The sequence below is a fragment of the Urocampus carinirostris genome, chromosome 1 (assembly GCF_059441175.1).
Source record: "Urocampus carinirostris isolate Australia breed hairy pipefish chromosome 1, RoL_Ucar_1.0, whole genome shotgun sequence".
Taxonomy (NCBI): Eukaryota; Metazoa; Chordata; class Actinopteri; order Syngnathiformes; family Syngnathidae; genus Urocampus; species Urocampus carinirostris.
Window position 1 is genome coordinate 70,871,701 of NC_142349.1, and position 22,644 is coordinate 70,894,344.

At 41.0% G+C, this 22,644-nt stretch overlaps 1 protein-coding gene across 1 annotated transcript in view; it reads right to left on the reverse strand.

The window, feature by feature from the left end:
* The window catches only part of rnf31 (ring finger protein 31), a 65,558-nt gene that overhangs the window by 15,435 nt on the left and 27,479 nt on the right, over positions 1 to 22,644 (reverse strand). The window contains exons 8-18 of the mRNA XM_088350082.1: positions 21,164 to 21,297; positions 20,907 to 21,079; positions 15,993 to 16,226; positions 12,852 to 13,007; positions 12,598 to 12,765; positions 11,321 to 11,506; positions 7,829 to 8,035; positions 6,801 to 6,974; positions 5,617 to 5,715; positions 5,438 to 5,527; positions 3,221 to 3,335 (exon numbers count right to left, since the gene is read on the reverse strand). Of these exons, the coding sequence (XP_088206208.1) occupies positions 3,221 to 3,335; positions 5,438 to 5,527; positions 5,617 to 5,715; positions 6,801 to 6,974; positions 7,829 to 8,035; positions 11,321 to 11,506; positions 12,598 to 12,765; positions 12,852 to 13,007; positions 15,993 to 16,226; positions 20,907 to 21,079; positions 21,164 to 21,297 (1,736 nt within the window). The remainder of the gene's footprint in view (positions 1 to 3,220; positions 3,336 to 5,437; positions 5,528 to 5,616; positions 5,716 to 6,800; positions 6,975 to 7,828; positions 8,036 to 11,320; positions 11,507 to 12,597; positions 12,766 to 12,851; positions 13,008 to 15,992; positions 16,227 to 20,906; positions 21,080 to 21,163; positions 21,298 to 22,644) is intronic.

Sequence of the window (22,644 nt, forward strand, 5' to 3'; positions counted from 1 at the left end):
AGGCGAATGTGTCTCAGCTATGAGCATTCGAAATCCAAAAATTCGATTCCCCGTGGGGACAAAATATAAATAATAGATGCTAGTTTGTTTTCTAAGATCAAGGCACCAATCCCTATAATGTCACAACATGTGGAGATTCGGACCTTTTTTCAAACGTTTAATGAGCATTTAAATCAGATCAAAGCGGCGCTGCCACGAGCGGCTGCCTTTTCCAGCAGCTGCCCTATTGTTTTATTGTCTGCTCCTATCTTCGGTGTTTTTTCTTCCCGTTTTGACACTATGGATTACTTCTATCCGATGGACATGGGTTTTAACGCACAAGAAATGTGTGTATTCAAGGAATTTCAACTCCTTGCCCTGAAGAATTCTCGTGCCGGCGTGATGAAGGGGCCTATGGTGGAAGGAGAGCCGGAGCTAGCGAAGCGGCTAGCGGCGTTATAAGTCTTCGGCACCATCCGTAATCATGGTAAATGCGAACTCACGACCAAATAAGATCATCGAGTGCTGGTGGAAAACATCGAAGCGCACAGGGAGCGCAGTTGCTGTGTTTTGCGGAAACGTGGCTCACGTTTAGCATTCCGGACGCTAACGTGTAGCCACCCGGAGCAATCCGGCTTCAACGCCGCTAAACAGAGACACGAAAGCCGGGGGGAATTGGAGAGGAGGCGGACTTGCTAACACGAGGTGGTGTATCCCTGGATTTTCACAAAGAAAAGTTTTCCATCTGCCGCAGGGATGTCGAATTTTTGGACTGGCGTGACGTCATCCACTTCGCTACAAACACCCCTAGGGCATCATGTTCATCTGTTGATAAACAATGGGGTAGACTCCTGGAAGTGTGAATTTCCCTACGGGGATGAATAAAGTATCTATCTATCTATCTATTTAAAGAAGCAGGTTTTAGATTTTTTTGTTAACTTCAAAGGTCTACAAAACGAGTGTTTTTTTTCCCACAATTGATGTGCTCATATTGAGCATTGAATCTTCAAAATTGCGTCCTTGAAGGGTTTGTAAAGTACAATTCTTATAGTCTCTAAAGAAGATATCCTAAAATGGTAGGCCTGGGCAATGTACTGTAATATCAGTTACCCCGGTTAATAGGGAGCAGAACCCCACCAAATATGTAACAATCAGCTTAATAGCCCACCCCTTAATTTCTAAGATGCCGGCCCCCGCTCGGAGCAATAGTTGACCGGGGATAATAAATAACGGCCACATGGGTTGTGTTAATTTTAGACGGAAAAAAAGTGCCGCCGTGCATGAAAAAAATTCACTCTCTCGGGCCTTGCTCTCAATAATAGTCGGCCAGGGATAATGGATCATGGCCAAAACAATGCATTTCATTTTAGTTGGACCACAATTGCAGACTACAGCGGGCCAAAAAATGCACTCTGGGCAATAGTCGACCGGGGATAATGAATTCCGACCACAACCATGCATTTCATTTTGGGAGAGCCAAAACGGCAGGCACGAATGCAATTCATATTAGGCAGAAATAAGAGCAAAAAGTGAGCTGCCAGACTACAGTGCGCTCTGCTGGTCCCCGCTCACAGCAATACGCGCTGGTGGATAATAGACTGTGGCCGAAAAAGTGCAGTTCATTTCAGGCGGGCCACGATGGCAGTTTCAGTGGCTCAAACCGAAATAACATTTTTTTTAGTTATTATTCTAAATTCAAATTATATGAACATCAATCTACACAGACCATGTAACCTGTGAGCATGTTCTATTGCTCACCTCCTTCATTCACCCGAGCATAGCAGGGCTGTTTTGCCAAAACATTTAAATATGATCATAAATAAATACAATTAGAAATACAATTGTGCTAGTCCAAGTTAGCATACCCAAAGAGAAAGCTTATCATTCGGATTAAGGGAAAGAAACAAAAGGTGCCTCTTATCTAAACAGAAACTGAAAATCAAAATGTACAGACGCTCCCCTACTTACGACCATTCGACTTACTGAAAAGGGTAGTTACAAACATTTTTTTCAGGGTGTTGAAAAATAACTGGACATTGCTGTAAGTTAGTATTTTGTATCGTGTGCACCTATTTCCGAGTAAAGGACATTGCTGTAGTGCTTCTTTCCGCCACTACCGGCGTGTGGCGCTGTGAGAGCTCACCCAGCATCCATCCGGAAGAAAACAAATCTGCTTCCTCTTCCTAGTTCGTGTGTAAACATCCTATACTGTCTATACTATTTCCAGCGTGCCAAGAACTGTGACATTTGTATTGTTTGATATCTCGTGCATCCATTCAATATGGTTGGTGTAAAGTGTAAAGAGGAGGCGAGCCGTTTCTTTTGAAATGGAAGTGGAATATGAAAGCTTGCTGCGGTTGAGAAAATGGTCAGAACGCTTTTTGGGCCACTTTTTACCATGGAGGAGGACCTCTTGAAGCCCATTTTCCAAAAGTAAGTTTAACTCAACTTTATTTATCTTTATAGAGCATATTATTCTATGAAATGATTATCCCATTTACGCGTGCATTACTCACCGTTTTTGTATCATATTTGGGTGCGACTTATACACGAGATTAAGCTGTAGTACATTACTATATATCGTTTGTAAGAAGGGCTGCGTCTGTATTACAAAATTTGTAGAATGTAGTGACCAGGCAGAAGATGAAAATGGCATTCTTGTAAAAATCTTGGGTTCCCATGAAGGGTACAAGTACCGCCTACACAAATTTCCCAGAGGCTGGAACTAAGGTCAAATAAGATTTTACGAAAAGGACAATAAAAATACTAAAAGATTAAATTAAATGACACTCAGTAGATGGGTTTATGCTCCAAAAATTGTAAATCAAATCGATTTTCAACAAATCAGTATTTTCTATTAATATTTTGTGGCGAAATCAACCAGCGCTATAAAATGGGCCCTAAAAGACTCAAGACATATTGATTAGCTGTGGTCTCGGATCTAATTATCGGCTACAATGTCTTTTGTCAGCACTCTAGGAAGAATCCACGGGGCTTTTCTTTATCCTACTGTCTCTGAAGAGAAGAATGATGTCATGTTGTTTAAGTCGCTGCATAGTATTAGTCTCCCGCTTTCTGATGATGAGCTCTAATACACTTGAGATTGAGGTTAAAAGGCCCCATGTGTTGATCTTTAATTGAATAATCCTTTAGCGTTGTTTAACTTTATTGCTGATTAACTGGCGGAACGATGGCGCATTAGTGTTAATGTCAGTGTTTGTGTGTGTGTGGGGGACCCAACTGATGCCGTTGTCCCGTAAGTAGCCGGCCAGGCCCTGTTTCTGATACTCGGGATCGTTCTCTCGCTTCCACGACTGGAACTGTTCACAGGATAAACCTGCGTGTTGGGATTCCCACTGCACAAAGGATAGAGAAATAGAAAAACATATATTTTAGTGTTTTATATGAAGCTTGCACTTATAAGGTGGGCTTGAACACGTACTGAATCATCTTTTAGTCATGCTTTTATAAGATGTACCGGACCACGGACCGTTTTAGCATAATATTTTGAGATTCTTGGATGTTCCTCATCCATCATCCTCTTTCGAATTTTGGGGGGTTTTCCCATCAGTCTCCTTTTCTCACAAGGGATGATTTGCTTAATTAAATTGTAAGTGACTCTATAACTAGGGTTTGCAAGACCTTTCGTTCTCCCGCCCCCCTTTCTTTGCCTTGCTGTCTCTTAGAATAGAGATAGAGGATGCCCAGTCCCTTCGCTCCATCCACTTTAGTGGCCTCTTACGACACGCAGAGGACCACGGTGGGAGAATTCTCTCACCTCTCAGGGCCCCTCACAACAGGACATGGATGGGTTCTAAGGGATGGGCAGGGCTCCTGTATGATGCGGCAGGGGTAAACCAGCGAAAGCTGTCGGGCCCTGCTGTTGAACAGAAGAGTGTGTTGTGTCACCCTGACCCGAGTGACATGGTCGCTTTCTTGTGTCCCGTTTCATCTGGAGGGACGAAAGCATGACCAACTTGGGTGCCGAGGTGCCTAACTTGTTTGGGTTTTGGGCATGGTAGTGTGCCCGCTTTGAGACTGGGAGGTCGCTGGTTCGCGCCTCGGCCGAGACATACCTAATTGGTATAATGGCGGCGCCCTCTGGCTGCGGCTGCATCGACTCGCTACAACGGGTCAGGTGTATCGACATTTCGTTCTGTGTACATTGTTACAAAGAATGACAATACAAAGGAAATTATTATTATTAATTATTATTATTATTATTTGGGTTGGCCATGGTCCCAAAAATTTCTGTGTGTTTTTTGCTATTTTTTTCCCCCTTTTTCGATTTTCTTTGTTATTGTATGTTTTTGTCTTGCTGTCTGTCACCCCTCTTGAGGGATATGACCGAGGTAGATAGATAGAATAGATTGTAAGTAAAGCAGTACATTTAATTGAGTTGATATCTAAAACTCAGGACAGAATAAAAACATGTGCAAAGCGGTGTTTAAAGTCAAATAAATCAAGGTTTTCATAGATTTTAGTCTGAATTACAATATTTTCAGATAATTCTTAATCTTCAATGAAATTACTAGCGGTATCCCTATCTGATATTTGTATCGGATATCAGTGGGGTACCAGAAAACCATGATTTCATAGGGTTTCATCCTAAATCCTTGAATTACACAATTACAATTGCAGCGTGCACAATCAAAATGTTTTAGAAGACAAAAATAAAATGGCATGTATAATTCTTGCTGATATCTTGGTTATCGGTGCAATACTCAGTGCTTAATATTGGTAACAGATCGATGAACAAAATGTATCGGGAAATCACTAATAATTACTGTTATTCAATAATGGCTGATAAAACATTCGAATTTCCTCATACTTAGGGGTGTCAAACTCATTTTAACTCGGGGGCCACACGATAGAATAAACATTCTCTCTGGGTCCGGTCTAGTTGATGAGAGAGAAAGAAAAATAACAAAAGGAATAAGAGAAAGAGGGGGAGAAAAGTAGAGAGGATGGGACCAAGAAAGAGAGAAAGGAAGAAAGAGAGAAAGAGCATGAGAAACTAAAGAGATAAAAAGATAAATTGTGATAGGGGGAGAGAGAGAGAAAGAATGAAATCCAAAAAGAAATAGAAAGAGAGAAAGAGAGAAGGAGAAACCAAGAGAGAGAGAATGAAAGAGAGAAAAGGAAAAAAAAGAGAGCAAAAGAAGGTTAAAGGACCCAGAGAGAAAGAGACAAAGAAAACCAGAGAAAGAGAGAGAGAGAGAGAGAGAGAGAGAGAGAGAGAGAGAGAGAGAGAGAGAGAGAGAGAGAGAGAGAGAGAGAAAGAAATACAAGTACAGCGCTTGTGAGAGGAACCTGGCTTTGGCAACATCAAGTGGACATATTTTAACCTGCAGTTCATTTTTCTCTTGCGCTTCTCTAAACGTCATCTCGCGGGCCTGATCCGGACCGCGGTCCGCCTATTTGACACCCCTGCTCTAACCCGTCATTGAATACTCACAGGCTTTTTACACTGGGCACAAAAACTGTTGCGGCACTGAAAACAGGTGACTTTAAGCTGGTCTCCATCATAGATGAAGCCGTACGAACACTGCAAAGAAGAGAATTCAATGAAAACATGAGATATCCTTTTTCCCTCCCGCTTTATGTTGGGTCCAAAATCCCCTCTGAAGAACTTACATGGCAGCACCATAAGAACTTGGGATCCTTGATAAGGGCCTGTTCAGTCAACTTCTTATGAAAGAGTTCGTATACTTCGGGTTCCAGACAATCTCTAAGCTGAAAGCAACAGATACATATTGGAAAATGAACTTATACTGTAAATACAGCAAATACAAAATACATTGGACACAGCCTAATCTTGAATGAGACACTCAAGAACAGGTAATAAGTATCTCCTTCAATAAATAATATATTAGCCTCCCCGGATACGGCTGAGCTACCTCCCCATATCTCTTCATTCAGTTTATAATCCTGTGTAAATTGTAAATACGTAGCGAGTCGGGGATACACTATTGTATTTTTTGTACTGTATTTATTCGCTATGTATTCAAGGCTTGTTGTGATGCTAAAGGAAACGGAAAAACATGATAACCATAGAAACAAAGCTTATGATTATGAAGAAATATGAAGAAGGTACACGAATCACTACCCCTGCTAAGTTGGATGGCTATTACTACGATTGGGACAATTATCAAGAATAATGAGGTAAAAAAAAAACAAGGAAATCTGCTAAGTGAATGACAATCCTCACAAGTGGAAGTTATAAAATCAGTGTATTCATCTTTTTAAACCTTACCTTCTGTATCCACCCGCTACCTGACTTGACCAGCTTAAGTCACTACACACTAAGGGTAAATAAAATGTACTTTTCCTTTGCATTATACATTATAATGTTATTTAATCATATGCGTGTAGATTATGTGTAAGTAGTACCTATAATACTCGTAGTTATAATGTTCTTTAATTATTCTATGTTTTTATATGGGCTACCAGAGTTTAAGAATGCATTAGCGAATCACCATAGTTTAGTATCCTTTGCCATACAGCAATTTCACCTAAAGACGCCCGACTCAGAACGAATCAATGCTGTATCCCGGGGTTTTACTTTGTTATAAACACAGCAAATATGGATCAATTCAACACAGCTAATCCTTAATCAAACAATCAAGTGCCCGAAAAGATAATCCTTTTGAAAGAATAATATTTACAAAGGTTTTTGTTGATCTAAGCCGTAGGGGGCGCCACCGAATCCAGGACACTAGCCAGGGTAGCATTAAACTCATTCATGAGTGAGTCAATAGAGCCTTTATATAAGGGCTATACAAATAAACATGACTTGACTTGACTTGAATCTATGCAACCTGAATGTCCAAGGTGGAGAAGTAGCTGTTAAGATCCTCAGGGTCATTGATGTCAGGTTCCCAGCAGACCGGACACACCATGTCTCGAATATGTTTGTCCCTGACAGCGATGGTGAAATGCTGCTTAAAGCAATCGCAGCACACGGAACACTGGCAAGAAGTTAGGGACTGCATCTGGAAAGAAGACCAGTCAAGTCAAAATGTGACTGATTAACTTTCAACTCACAGTTTGATCTAGAGCGGTGGTTCTCAACTGGTCTGAATTGAGGTCCCACCAAAGACAAGCACAGATCAAGAAACAAATTTCACTTCTCAAATGTATCAAATTTAAGTATTGGGCAGTTTAAAGCAGAAATAGTAGAAAATATTCACCTTTACTCAAAAAGAAAATAACCAGCTACGCCAAAACGACTTCAAGTACTGTATATGCTGTATATACATACTCTATATGCGCACACAAGCAACCTCTCAAAACTGCTTTAAAATAGTCACATACAAAAAGGAGTTTGTACCCAAAGTTTTAAAAAAAATGTGTACCTAAATAAAAGTACTTGTGCAGATAATAGAAATAAACAAACTGGTAAAAAAAGCTCGAAATGTAACATTTTTAAACAATTTACTGAAGCTTCAAGCAGTGTTTCACTGGCAGACACTTGTATGATATTTTAGTATTTTGCAACCATATTTTTTTAACCCGATCATTGTTGTCACTGTTTTCCACTTTTTTTTAATCACTGAATACCTCTGTACCTATTGTTATGCACAGGAAAATGAAATACAACAAACAAAATCATACTAAAACGAGATGTGGTCCCTCTCAAACACAATTGGGGCACAGCAGATTGATTAAACAGGAAGAGATCAAGCAGACCCTCAGTTTATTTCTTCTTCTATGCATTCTTTTGCTTGGGCAAGACCCTTGACCAACTAAACACAGGTCCGTGACACACTCTTGGGTCCTGACCCACAAGTTGAGAAACACTGATATACATTACATATCAACAACAAGAATGACTAGTAACACACACCTTGCTATGGGGGAAGACAGAAAGGCAGATGGGACATTCTTTGGCCAGAACTCTTTTGATGAACTCCCTGTCATGAGACTCCCGTACAGCCTGCACTACATCCTCCAAGGAGTAGGGGGCGTCGTTTTCCTGAAGGAGAGACAATGCCAGCTCGCAACGACCCCAGCTGGGGAGTTCATACACTGCCAGTAATCTCCGACAAATACGCTGGAAGACAAATGCATTTTGTCACTTTTTTTACTGATAAGAAAGTAGGCTTTCCGTGTGCGAGTATGTGTGTGTGAATGGGTGAGTGTGAAGCACATTGTAAAGTGCTTTGGGAGGTCTTCAGTGATTTGAAAAGTGCTAAATAAACGCAGACCATTTACCTGAAGTGACCAGAATTTCCAGCTTTACGATAAAGTTTCGAAAGCCCAGTGTTCATTTATGTTCAAAAGATGAAATATGTGTCTATGTATGTCGCCATGCTTCATGCCAGAGATTTATTTTGTTGCGTGTCCAAGTGAAATTTCGCCTATTAAGCAATCAGTCAATTGGAGAACTTTATTTTCAAAAGGTTCAACGGGAAACGCCTCCGGTAACCGATGACCTCACTGGCATTTAAAAGGGCAGGGGGCCCAGTGCAGGGCTCTGGGCTGCCTTTGCACCCTTGGACAATTGGGACAAAGAAGGCCAAAGCCCAGAATCGTCGCTCCTCGGCAAAAAAGCCTGACGCAAGCCAACCATGAGACCTGGATGGTCCGTGTTTCTTTCCCTCCCTCTCCATCAGTTGAAATCTGGAAATATTGGTTTTCTTCAGGGGACCATGTGGTGCTTGTCCGACAAAAACACGAGAAAAAGATTCCACAACAAACCGTTTTGGTGTTTTTGGGCTAACATTTTATTCTGACACGCTATAAACAGGGATGTGATTTGACCAAAGTGAAATTATCTGAAAATTAGCGGGGGGGGGGGGGGGGGGGGGGGGGGGTGATTGCTAGCTGGGGGGGGGGGGGGGGGGGGGGGAACCAGGTAGGACCAGGGCAGTGCCCTGGTGGGGGGAAAAGTGGGGCGAAGCCCCCCCCCGGAGCTCATGGGTTTTTTTAAGTACTTTCAATGCACTCAGATGACAAAGAAATAGACAAGACAACAGCATAAATTTTCAATGTATATTGAACTATCCCATATAAAATTACAGTTTAAGTCAACTCAAAATCAGTCACATTAAAAAACATTTCCCCAACGCCACTATCTTAATTGTAAAGAAGATGGTTCCAGTGGCAAGGGAGACCCTAGACGACCGGCATCTTTCTACAACTGCAGGCGGCTAACGGGATCCAGGTCTGTAGGAAACCGCCTCAAAGCGTGCCGCCACCAGCTTTTGGGATCACTCTTAGTCTGGACTCTACCCTTCGACCTGTTCGGCTTGGGTAACCCTACCAGGAGTACGAGACTCCCGCCGACATAGCTCTGGGGGTCATGGAGACGCGCAAAGTGCCCCACCACGATAAGGTGGTGATCCGTCGGGATGGTATCATGACACCAAATGCAAAGTGCTTTCCCGGCACGATCGATCTTCCGAATAAAGTCATTGAACAAATTCGTCACAGTCTTCTTTCCAACATTCGTAGATAATTCCTTCTCCAACCAGTCCCATCGAAACTTGTTTTTTACAATCTTATCAATTTCTTTAGCTCGCGGAGCATCTTTGCGTTCGATCACGGACATCTTTCTTTAAACACCCGGCAAAAACGTGTGAGAAATGAACAATGGCACACTCCTATAACAAGCGCGTTTATTGGTCAACACGAGACTTCAACCAATCGCAAGTACGTTTCATTTCAGTTACGGAAACACTCAAATGGCATGCTGTCGAGACGAAATCGTTTTTTTTTTACCAATTAAAACACCGGAAATTTTAAAATTTTATTTTTGGAGATAAAAAAAGCGGAATTCCGCGAATTAGCGGAAAAATCACATCCCTGTATAAAGTAACTCCTGCTTCTTCAAAAAAGTTGAGTATCTTAAAACTGGACTTATTTCTAAGTACTATATATATATATATATATATATATATATATATATATTACAATCATATCCAACACATCATTATATGTGGTATGGTATACCATTTTATAAAGCAATTTATTGGTTGGTTGGTTGGATCCCTTAACCACTAGGGTCATAGGGGCACAATTTCCTGTGGTGTGTCTTGGGCGAGTACAGCCTGGGGGCGCCCAATTCTCTCCAGGCCAACATTTGTTTCCACCTGGTCATTTGATACGTGTAGAAATGTATTACAGTATGAGACTCAATCTTCAAAATGAAGAATAGGAATTTTTCTGGGTCTTTCTGTTTTTTGTTTGAACCAATCCTGGAGAGTTCACCGACCCCTAGCCCAGCGGGCGAAAATACCACAGTTGTATCTATGCATATATAGAGTAAGCCTGTGCTTCTGGAAAGCTACCTACGGGTACAACTTGTAAACACGCGGTACACAGCAATGGGGACGATTTTTGAAGCGAAAGCGGACAAGTTTGTTACTTTGATGATTTTGACGTCACTCAGGCTTGCCTCCTGGATTGGATTGCTCGCAAACGGCGTATAGACGGGGTTATTTTTCATCACTTATATATTGTGCAGAAGTCTGGGGCAATAATTACAAAAGTTCACTACAGCCCTTTTATCCTCCAAAAACGAGCATTTAGAACCATACGCAGGGTAGGATATTGAGATCATACTAATATTTTATTCCTGCAATCCAAATTATTAAAATTAGATGATTTAGTAAAAATTTTCACCGCACAACTGCTATTTAATGTCAACAAAAACATAGTGCCAGAAAAAATCTGTAAATTATTCATTCGGAAAGAGGGAAATTATAACTTAAGGGGCTGTAGTAAATTCATAATCCCAAAGGTGAGAACCACCAGGAAAAGTATGTGTGTGTCTGTGTGTGGAGTCAAACTTTGGAACAATTTACAAGACGAGATCAAACAATGTCCAACTATTCACTTGTTAAAATCTAAATACAAAAGAAAAAGAAAATGGGGTATAAGTGATACGAGAGATTGGGAATAGTGCGTCTAGAACTATGGTTAATTTTGTGTTATTGTTGCTATTGTTATATCATAACTGTTATTATTAATATTATTACAATTGTTGTAATATCGTTGGTGTATTTAATAGGTTAGATGCATTTTGCTTCTTACTACCCCTTTTCAAACATATTATGTAACATTATTTTGTTGTTGAGTTATTGTTTTTGTTCTGTTTTTATTTTAATGTTCGAATAAAGTTTTCATTCATTCATTCATATATTCACTTGACATTTGACGATTCATTCAAATGGCTCCAAAAAGTGTCCAAGAAACCCAAGTCCGTTTGTAAAATTACACCGAAATTCCTCGTAGAACGTATTAATAGAAAAAAAAATCCACGTTGCAGAGGTTGCGAAAGTCGAAATTACAAAAGAATACTGTAATACTGCGGGATGAAGAAGGAATATCCTACCTGTTTGTCAGGGTGATGGATATCAAGTGCAGGCTCAGGTTCTTCACTCCAAACACGCTCATGAAAGGGTTCCAAAAGGGGGCGCTGCAAAACCACCAGTGCCCCCCTAACCTCTCCCCCACTTTGCCTCAGAACTTCGTGACAGTGAGCCTCATCGGTGAAACCCAACGATCCCAGCATCTTCACCTGGGGAAGCGTCAAGCAAAGACTAAAGTCATACCATTAAAAGACAAGGGGAAAGAACGCGAAGTAAACAACTACCGTATTTTCACGACTATAAGGCGCACCGAAAAGCCTTTATTTTTCAAAAGCTGACCATGCGCCTTATAATACAGTGCGCCTTATTTATGGAATAAAATTAATTCGCAAAGTCTTGCAACTAAGGCAAGCAGCCGCCGACTAGATTTTCCCCCAAAGGGAAAGTAGTCCGCGGTGTATGTTGGGATATATATACACAAGCGTTTCATTTCCTAACCAATGTGTCAATCATCATTTGAATCAGTCACTATTGGCTAAAGTTATTCGGGGGTAAAGGAGGCGGATCCTTTTTATCATGTACAGGCTCGCATAGGCAAAAGGGGCGAAACAAAGCCTGCAATTGGCCGAAAAAGATGAATGTGAATCACACGTTGGGTTGCACTACGGCATAGAGAAAACATTTTTGACTATTCTGTATTTGTAAATATTTGACTCTCCTGGATTTACTACACTCACGGTTGTAAGAAGAACCATGGTTACGTATCATTATTGAACGTGATGGCTGCAAGAGAACTTAGGTGAGCTATGCGGCTTTATATTTTCCCGGTATCTTGTTTTAGAACGATCTTGATGTTTCTGTGGTGAGTCTATTTTTAAACAAAATTCAATTCAAAGTGTTTATTGTCATATGCACAGTAAAGAACCACATTTCCCTTCACAATAAAATTGTAACTTTGCTGTCCACACAGTTACCAGCGAAAAACAAAATAGAAACTAAGAAATGGTTGGCATTTCTTGAATCCCAAGATTTTAACCTTCCGAATGATATGTGGAACGATGCATTTGAGTGATTGGTGACATCGTACAGACACTGTTGCCGTACATGTCTGAGACACGTATTTGCCTTTGCAAGCTTTCGGAATGTTAAGGGGGTAATAAGTTTGAACTATCTGACTGTTTTCCCATTGTAGCGCCTTATAACCCGGTGCGCCTTATGTATGGAAAATATAGGACCAAAAACTATTTTTGGGGGGTGCGCCCTATAACCCGTGCGCCTTATAGTCGTGAAAATACGGTACCTTAGCAATTCTGTCTCGGAGAGCTTGTCTGGCAGCCCTCTCCGAGTTGCCTCCTGCTGCCAGCCAGGCCTGCTTGGCTTCTGCTCTGGAGAGTTGGACGGCTCCTTTTGCTTTTAAATCATCAAACACTTTTCCAGAATCCTCCGATGGGATCTCAAAGGATCTGTTCTATGTTGAGAATAGGGTTAAAGGACGGTGTCAGGGGTCTGTGTGATACCATCATCAAATCGTCCTTAGCGCGTTTCGTCACTTACAGACTGGTAGGACAGCATTGCCGACAACAAGCTGATTTTGTCCAGTTGCTGAGGCAGCTCGGACTTCAACCATTTGCAAGGCAGAATGTTGGGATCTTTCGCCACCCTCGCGCATGTGTACACCTCCTCCGGGCTGATGCCATTTTTCTCCCCGTCCTGACATAAACACAGGGAGGAAATCAGTGTCGTGCGGGTGAGGGACAGTCAGATTTACAGATAAATCAGGCAACATTCTAGTCAAAATTTGTTTGATAGAGCAAGAAAGTGATATGAAAACTGTAGCATGGAAAAAAATATACAGTGGCTTGCGAAACTATTTGGCCCCCTTGAACTTTGTCACCTTTTGCCACATTTCAGACTTCAAACATCAAGATATAAAAAATGTCATTTCTTGTGAAGCATCGATAAGAAGTGGGACACAATCATGAAGCGGAACACACTTTAATGGATATTTTAAACTTTTTTAACAAATGAAAAACCAAAAAAGCAAAAGTATTCAGCCCCTTTACTTTCAGTGCAGCAAACTCTGTCCAGAAGTTCACTGAAGATCTCTCAATGATTCAATGTTGATCTAAAAGACTAACGATGGTAAATGGAATCGACCTGTGTGTAATCAAGTCTCTGTATAAATGCACCTGCACTGTGATAGTCTCAGAGAGCATCATGAAGATCGAGGAACACACCAGGCAGGTCCAAGATACTGTTGTGGAGAAGTTTAAAGCCGGATTTGGATACAAAAAGATCTTCCAAGCTTTAAACATCCCAAGGAGCACTGTGCAAGCAATAATATTGAAATGGAAGGAGTATCTGACCATTGCAAATCTACCAAAATCGGGCTTTTTGCCAACAATGCAAGACGTTGTTATTAGGGTGGTCCTTAATGGGGGTCGAAAATTTTTTTGGGGAAATATTGGGCTCTGACCCCCCGTATATGTTCTTATATCGATAAAAACACACTGTGTGCAATTTTGAACAATTTGGATAATATTTAGAGGTAGCTCAACGACTTTGAAATTTCCCAAAATGGTAAAATTTTGGCAATTTTCGAGAAAAAACGGAAATCTTAACCCTATGTGTACGGCGTTTTAGAACATCCAATTTCAGTCCGTTGCTTATAATTGTAACACAAGAAAAGTTACAAGTAACTTTGTACACTAGGTCTGATATAATGTGCGAAAAATCCTTATTTTTCATACCAAAATTTCAGAGGCCTTGAGCGACCTCTAAATATCCTTTGATTTTGATGAAACTTTGCCTAATTACGTTTTGTATATATTGGAACATATTCAAGGGGTCAGAGCATGAAATTTTAAAAGTCGAAAAATAAGGACCACCCTAAACTTGTTATGCGTAAAAGCAGCGCAGCTCATCACCCTCAACACACCATCCCCACAGTCAAACATGGTGGTGGCAGCATCATGGTTCGGGCCTGCTGGGACAGGGAAGATGGTGAAAATTGTTGGGAAAATGGATGGAGCCAAATACGAGGACCATTCTGGAAGAAAACCTGATGGGAGTCCGCAAAAGCCCTGAGACTTGGACAGAGATTTGTCTTCCAACAAGACAATGATCCAAAACATATTTAAAAGCTACAATAGAATGGTTCACGAAAAAACATATCAAGGTGTTAGAATGGCCAAGTCAAAGTCCAGACCTCAAGAAGAATCTGTGGAAAGAACTGAAAACTGCTGTTCCATCCAACCTCACTTAGCTCAAGCTGTTTAGCAAGGAGGAATGGGCAAAAATATCAGTTTTTCGATGTGCAAAAGTGATAGAGACATACCCCAAGCAACTTGCAGCTGTAATCGCAGCAAAAGGTGGCGCTACAAAGTATTAACTCAATGGGGCTGAATCGTTTTGCACACCCACTTTTTTGTTTTTTATTTGTTAAAAAAGTTTAAAATATCCAATAAAGTGTGTTCCACTTAATGATTGTGTCCCACATATTGTTGATTCTTCACAAGAAATTAGTTTTATATCTTTATGTTTAAAGTCTGAAATGTGGCGAAGGTCACAAAGTTCAAGGGGGCCAAATAGTTTCGCAAGCCACTGTAAATCAGGTCTTCTAGTTTCTCTTAGGTTTTTCTCCAACACCGTTAGCAGACACTTAGCACAGCACTACAGTGCATTCTAATTTTATCAATACATAAAAATTCAGCAACCTTGAAAAATAAATTCGAAAAATCGTGAAGTCAAATGAAAAAGAACGGTAACACTGACTCAATATACAGTGGAACCTCGGTTCTCGACCATAATCCGTTCCCTGTTCGAAAACCGATTTGTTCGATCACCGAAATCATTTTTTCCATTAAAAATAATGTAAATCGTTTTAATCCGTTCCAACACCCTGAATGTTTACCTTGAATGTTTAACGTAAACATAAAGCTAACCCAGGCTAATCGTACGTTCGCGTTATCGTAATTTTCCATACGAAAGATTACGCTAACATGAACGTGTAAAAATAAAAAAAATCAGGTCGTTTACAAGTCATCTAGCACCCGGGTCTCCACAACAAGTGGTGAGCGGTTCATTGGAAAGGGGGCTCCGTTCCAACACCCTCAATGTTGAGCTCCGTTCCAACACCCTGAATGTTTAACGTAAACTCAAAGCTAACCCAGGCTAATCGTACGTTCACGTTATCGTAATCTTATGAATAGGATTTCTTACCCTTGTGGTGCTCAGCAGAAGGCGCTAGCACACCTCCTTCATATTTGGCTATTATTTCTTTCTTAAATGCAATAGTTGTACACACTGCTTTTCTTCTCTCACCTGTAGCAACTTTGCTGCTTGCACTGACTTTCTTCAGAGGCATAATAAGAGGCTAAAACACCCGTACGCCGCTCAGCATGGCACCCTAGCGTACGCACTCACGCATTACCGGCGTTCGAACTCCGATTTTTTGACCGAACAGCGAAGCAAGAATTTCTCGAAATTTTGGGTCGGACACCGATTTGTTCCAACTGAGAGGCGTTCGAAAACCGAGGTTCCACTGTAATCATTTTATGTATTTTAAATATTATATTTCAATCATGACAAGTGAGGCTATGCCTCACCTGCCTCCCCTGACTGCACGTCAATGATCAAATGCTATACTACCGGAAAAGAAACATATGAAAGCATTCAGTGTATTTTGGCACTTGCTCGAATCAGCTGTATTAGCTTGAGCCCGTCCTCCTTCATCCTCCGCTGCCTGCAGGAGTTTGGGTCTTCTTGGGTCAGATGCTTGGGTTTGACCGGCAGAGCAGGAACCCGTCTGACAGGGGATGGGGGACGGAGCTTGGACGGCAGCGGTGCGGGCTCGGGACGGGCCAAGTCGCACATCTCACAAACTGTGGCAGGTGAGTAGTTGAGATAGGTACAGAACTGACACACCCACTGACAAAAACGATGGATGATGATGATTACACAGACACAACATAGAAGAAAAGAGTTACTGTGTTTTCATGATAGTAAGGCGTACATAAAAGATTTACCGAATTTTCCGCACTATAAGGCGCACCTAAAAGCCTTTATTTTTTTCAAAAGCTGACCATGCGCCTTATAATACAGTGCGCCTTATTTATGGATCAATATTAATTCGCAGTCTTGCAACTAACTTGCAGCCGCCGACTAGATTTTCCCCCGAACGCCAAGTAGTCCGCGGTGTATGCTGGGATTTATTTACCGGCGTTTCATTGGCTAACCAATGTGTCAATCATCATTTGAATCGATCACTATTGGCTAAAGTTATTCGGAGGTCAAGAGGCGGATCCTTTTTATCATTTACAGGCTGGCATAGGCTAAAGGGGCGAAACAAAGCCTGCAATTGGCCGAAAAAGATGTGTTAATCATCAGTTGAATCGATCACTATTGGCTAAAGTTATTTGGAGGTCAAGAGGTGGATCCTTTTTATCATTTACAGGCTGGCATTGGCTTAAAAGGTAAAACAAAGCCTGCAATTGGCCGAAAAAGATGAATGTGTATAGCACGTGGCTGACGGCATACAGAAAGCATTTTTTTACTATACTGTATTTGTAAATATTTTATTCTCCTGGATTTACTACACTCACGGATATAAAAGGACCACGGCTGCACATTATTATGAACACAACGACTTCGGTGAGCTACTCCGGCTATATATCTTGTTTCAGACTGAACTCGATGTTTTTGTGATAAGCGGTGCAGATAATGGATGGAATGGAGTGTCTATTTTTAAATTAAACTCAATTCCAAGTGTTTATTGTCAAATGCACAGTAAAGTTGCGAGCGAAAAAGAAAATAGAAACTAAGGAATGGTTAGCATTTCTTGAATCCCAAGACTTTAACCTTCCGAATGATGGAACGATGCATTTGAGTGACATCGTACGGACACCGCATCCGCACGTGTCTACGACACGTATTTGCTTCTTTGCAAGCTTTGGGAATGTTAAGGGGGTAATAAGTTGGACTGAACTATCTAACTGTTTTGTCCACGTTCCCATTGTAGCGCCTTATAATCCGGTGCGTCTTATGTATGTCAAAAATAGGACCCAAAACTATTTTTTCGGGGTGCGCCCTATAACCCGGTGCGCCTTATAGTGCGGAAAATAGGGTACAGCAAATTGTGCGGCGCGCCCTATAAAGCAGTGCGCAGCAGGCGTACCTGAGAACACCATCAAGCTGCTAAAAGGTGAAGTGTGGGCGTGTATATAAGACTAGGTTCCTACTGCAGACCTCAATGCACAATTTTTTGACAAATCCGATATCTTTACAAGATCGTTCACATTTCCAACTAAATGGGACTCGTTTGCGACAAGTGTCCTGAGAGTGCAGAAGAGGACACGTGATGTCACACGCAATGCGTCCATTGTTTGCGGAAGTACTCATGGATGCCAACACCTAAGTACATCGCGCAATCAACCAGAGGCTGAACAGAGTTGTGTGTTTTGACAAATGTAATATCACCCAGAGTGACTCAGTCAAAAATTTAGGTGTCATATTTAACCCCGATCCATCCTTTTAAACATATGTTAAGAAAATTACTAGAACAGCTTTTTTCCATCTTCTAAACATTGCTAAAATTCGCCCTATGCTGTCTCAGTTGGATGCGGAGATTATAATTCATGCGATTGTTACCTCCTGTCGCGATGACTGTAATGCACTACTCTCCGGTCTCCCGACGTCCAAAATCAAGAGCCTTCAGCTAGTACAAAATGCTGCAGCCAGTCTTTTAACTAAGACAAGAAAGTTTGATCACATGACCCCGATTTGAGCTAACCTGCATTGGCTCCCTGTTAGCTTAAGATGTGATTTTAAGGTTCTGTTGGTAGTATACAAAATCATGCATGGACTTGCCCCCTCATATCTTTCAGATTTTTAATTTCCCCCTATGTTCCAGTCCGGAGCCTTGGCTCTGAAAATGCTGATCTACTAGTGATCCCAAGAGCCAAGAAGAGATCCGCAGGTTCGAGAGCGTTCGGGCCCCGGTGCTGTGGAATGCTCTTCCCACTGAGAGTTGATCTGCAACCTTAGTGGAAATGTTTAAATCTAATTTTAAATCACACTACTATTATCTTGTATATGAATAACCTATATTTTATGTTGACAATATCTGTGTATTATTTGCCCTCATGTAGGTTTTAGATGAGGGGTTGGTGTCATAATAGTCTGTAGATTGCAATAGTCTTTAGTCTGTGCAGCCCTTTGAGACTCTTTGTGATTAAGGGCGTCACAAATAAACATGACTTGACTTGTCCGTGTCGTTGTAAGGTGGCTGCAGCAGAGGGCACCCGCGCCTAATCATCAGGTACGCCGTATGTATGTGCTAAATACAGAAATAGAATAAGCTACAGAGACTGCGCCTTTCAACACAGTGCGCCATGAAATACGGAATTTTCTTGATTCATCAATAACAAAAATTCAAACATATTGTTATATAACTACAGTAGATACCTGGGAGTCTCGACTTATACACTTTATAATGTGGAAAAAGATGTTTTTCCACCCCTTCTAACAACATTTTTCCCCGCTGTATGACATCAACAAGTTATTTCGACCATTAACTTATAAATTCCAAATTTTACAGTGTTTGTTTATACTTATATATCTCTAAGAAGTCTTTCTGCTATAGCTTAAAGTCTGCTATTGATTTGTGTCATTGCATAATGAAGTTGTCGGTATGCTACTGGCTGAATTCCCTCCCAGAATGCCTTTCTTCCTTTTCCTTTAGTTCAGAATCGTGCGTGGTTCATAAAGACTTTGTGGGTTTGGCTTGCAGTGATGCTAAAGGAATATACGAAAAAAATGATAATCAAGCTTGCTATGTTAAGAAATATGAAGAAGGCAAACGCATCATTACCCTTGGTGATGAATATGGCTGTAGGCAATAAACAGTTAAAAGTAAGAAGGTGTTTAATTGCACCAAAGTCTTCTAAGAGCATGACAATCCTCGCAAGTAGAAGTTTTAAAATCAGTTTTTATTTTACCCCTTTTATTATCATGGGGGGCGCCGGCACCCCCGTTTGACAAGAGCTCTTTGAATTACTGTATGTCTGCGACCGGTGGGCTAAAAGAGAAAATTCAAACGGTTCCATTAAGATAGGACAGGCTTTGCATATAACACTTGAATTCAATGAAATTCAATGTTTTAATATGCCATCTCCCCCCCCTCTGCATTCACCCACTAACTCTATCGCACCAGCTCAAGTCAAATCCCACTAAAGAGTAAATATAATGTCAATTTTAATTTCCAGGTACATTTATTTATAATGTTATTCAATCATGTACATGTATATTACAATCTGTAATACTTGTGCTATACTATTTTGCTACTAATGTTTAATAAGTACCGTCAATTCCGGACTATAAGCCGCTACTTTTTTCCCAAACGTTCAACCCTGCGGCTTATTCAGTGATGCGGCCAATTGATGTCATTTTTCTAACGGCCGCCAGCGGCGCTCGAGTTCAAGGCACATGACGCAGCTTACAAGCTAAACGCAATTGAGCAGTCCGATAAAGAAGGAAACAGAGCTACTGCACGCTAACTTTACCTTGCGAGCGTGTTGCTGGCGTGTTTTTGAATGAGGGAGCGTGGGACGAAGTCTCCATGACAAAGTCTCTATCCCATACTAAAAGACGACAACTTTGATGACGTCAGTTATAGGGAGGAAGATGAGAAGGGTTTACCGTGATTTCTACATGCTCGGTATGTTTTTTTTAACATACCCGTTAACTGTATTGCGAGCGTGTTGTTAGTAGCGTTTTGCTACCATTCACAGGCACGATTTGGGATGAAAGTTATACCATTATTATTAAAGCTTTAAAAACTCTCTCGGCGTACCATCTTTCTTTGTAAATATGTGTAACCATGTATAATATGTATTTGCAACTGTATATTTTTGTATTTATTTTGGACTCTTATTCTGATAAGTCTTGCACTGACCAATTAAAAAGAAGGGGCGTAACTGACGCGGGGGATGACGAGAAGTGGGGACCGGTAAAGGTGAGTGTTTGTGGACACGGCAGACAATAGTGGATATATCTTTTTCCCACCCTTACCTTTGGAAATTTACACTTTTTGTCCTTGGATTACTATTAATGGGACCCGGACTCTGCAGGTCTGCATCAAATCTTAAGTACCGGTATCATTTTACGTTATTTTGCCGGCTGTGGTTTTAGAACTGTGTGCTTTATGTTCAGTTAAAATCGCGGGACTCAAAGTAGGGTTTGAGTTAATTTTGTGATTGAGTCACGTGTTTTAATGTGGGCGTATGCGGCTTATATACAGGTGCGGCTTGTGTAAGTACAAAAGCGGTTATCCTCTTAAAATGTGGTGGTTGCGGCTTATAATCAGGTGCGCTCTATAGTCCGGAATTTACTGTATATACAATTTTAAGGTTTTTATCGTAAGTCCTCAGGGTTTGGAACCTATTAGCAAATTACCAAAGGTTTCAAACCCCTAGCAAACAATTTCACCTTGCGATCCTCACTTAGGAACGGATTCATGTCGTATCCTGGAGGTTTATTATCTATCTTTCCGTTAATGCTCACAACATAAAACAAATAATACAACTCAGATCCATCTACCTATCTACTCACCTGGCTATCAGGGTCCCCAGGCATGCCCAGCACAGGCGCTGGTGGTCTCGGCGGAGTGATCGGCGGGTGTGAAGGGGTAACCGGAGGTCGTGTGGCCAAACGGGGTCTTTCACACACCTCACACAGAATACTGCCGGCTGCATTGACCATTGTACAGCTCTTACACTGCCACTCTGTTAAAACATGACAACGAAGGTATTTTGACCAGTTATTTTTTCATCACAGAGGTTTTAGGAAGCAAAGTGATGAAAAAAAACCTGTGATGGTAGCTGGTGGAGATTCATCCGTGGCAGAGCAGAGTGATTCATAGCGAGGACACTCACAACCCTGGCACAGCACGTCCTGGCATGAGTTGACTTTAGTGCAATGAGGACAATGCCAGGTGGAAGAACTGAAAGTGGCAGGCACGGCATCGGTCAAAATCTATACTGCACATTTAACATGACTCTTGTCACAACAATTGTAATCAGCTGTGAAACAAGTGACAGTTATCGAAATCAATGTTTCTCAACTGGTGGGTCAGGACCAATGTTCCTTGTAATTTTCCACGGGTCTGAGCGTTCACACAAAGTCGGTGAGCAACGCTTGAAACAACAGTGAGCAACAGCAATCCCAAGTGTGGCAAGATAATGAATTATCACACATGTCCAAAACTTGACATCAAGTTACATTTGGCGGAGTTTCCGGCAATGCAAAATTATTTTTCTCTTTTGAATGAATTGACTCATGTTTTGTTGCAAAGGTTGTACGGCCTACAAACGTCGTTTGTTCTTACAATTCTTTTACAAGATATCCATTTATTTTTATTTCCTGATATATTTTTTCGCATAATATTAACATTTTTGGGGGCTTATTTAGTCGGTTGTAAGATACAGAACTGTACTTAATCACATTTTTTAGTGGAAGTACAATGTTGGCGACAAGATTCACTTGGTATAATTGGAAATGATTTGAATGCGACACAAACTTTTTCTTCTTTTTTCCGTGTTTTTTCTACTTTTTTAAAAAATTCCTTTAAAAAAAATCTCATTGTGTTTGTTTTTTCTGAGCTGTTACTTTTTTCTTTTTGTTCTCTATTTACTTTTTTCCTACATTTCTTTCTTTTTTTTCTGGCTTTTTTTTCTAAATTTTTCCTTCTTTTAACCTCTTCCTTTTGTTTCTTTTTTTCTCAGCTTTTCACTACTTATTAATTTTAGTATTTTTTTCTTTTTTGTTCTATTCCCCCCTTCCTTTAAGTCATTTTGTGCATAATTTGACATAATATTTGGTCATGTTGGGATTAAAGAAGCAAAAACAACCCGAATAGCCGTTTAGGACCCGAAAGAGCCGGTTCCTTTTGGTGAGCCGAGCCGAAGAAGCCGGTTCTCGACAAACTCTACTAACTTTACTCAACTTCGTTCTCCTTCGACTCGACTTCAAAATACTGCATTTAGGACTCAATGTCAGGGGAACCCGTGTATTTTTACCTTCATGCACTGTAACCTTGACTGAAGTCGCTTCTTAATTAGTAATTTTAAGCCCTCATTTTGTGCGCTGACTAGATTTTCTTATGCGCTGAGAATGTGCGAGCAGTGCGCCATTGCGCACGCACGCAGCTTAGAGGGTACACTGGTCAGGACCCAAAAGTGGGCCGGAGACCCGTTTTAGTGAGTCCCAGGCCTTTACCTCAGCAAAAAAAAGCTAAGAAAATAAAACAATAAACTCAGGGTAATTCAAACTCCTCAACAGCAGATGGCGA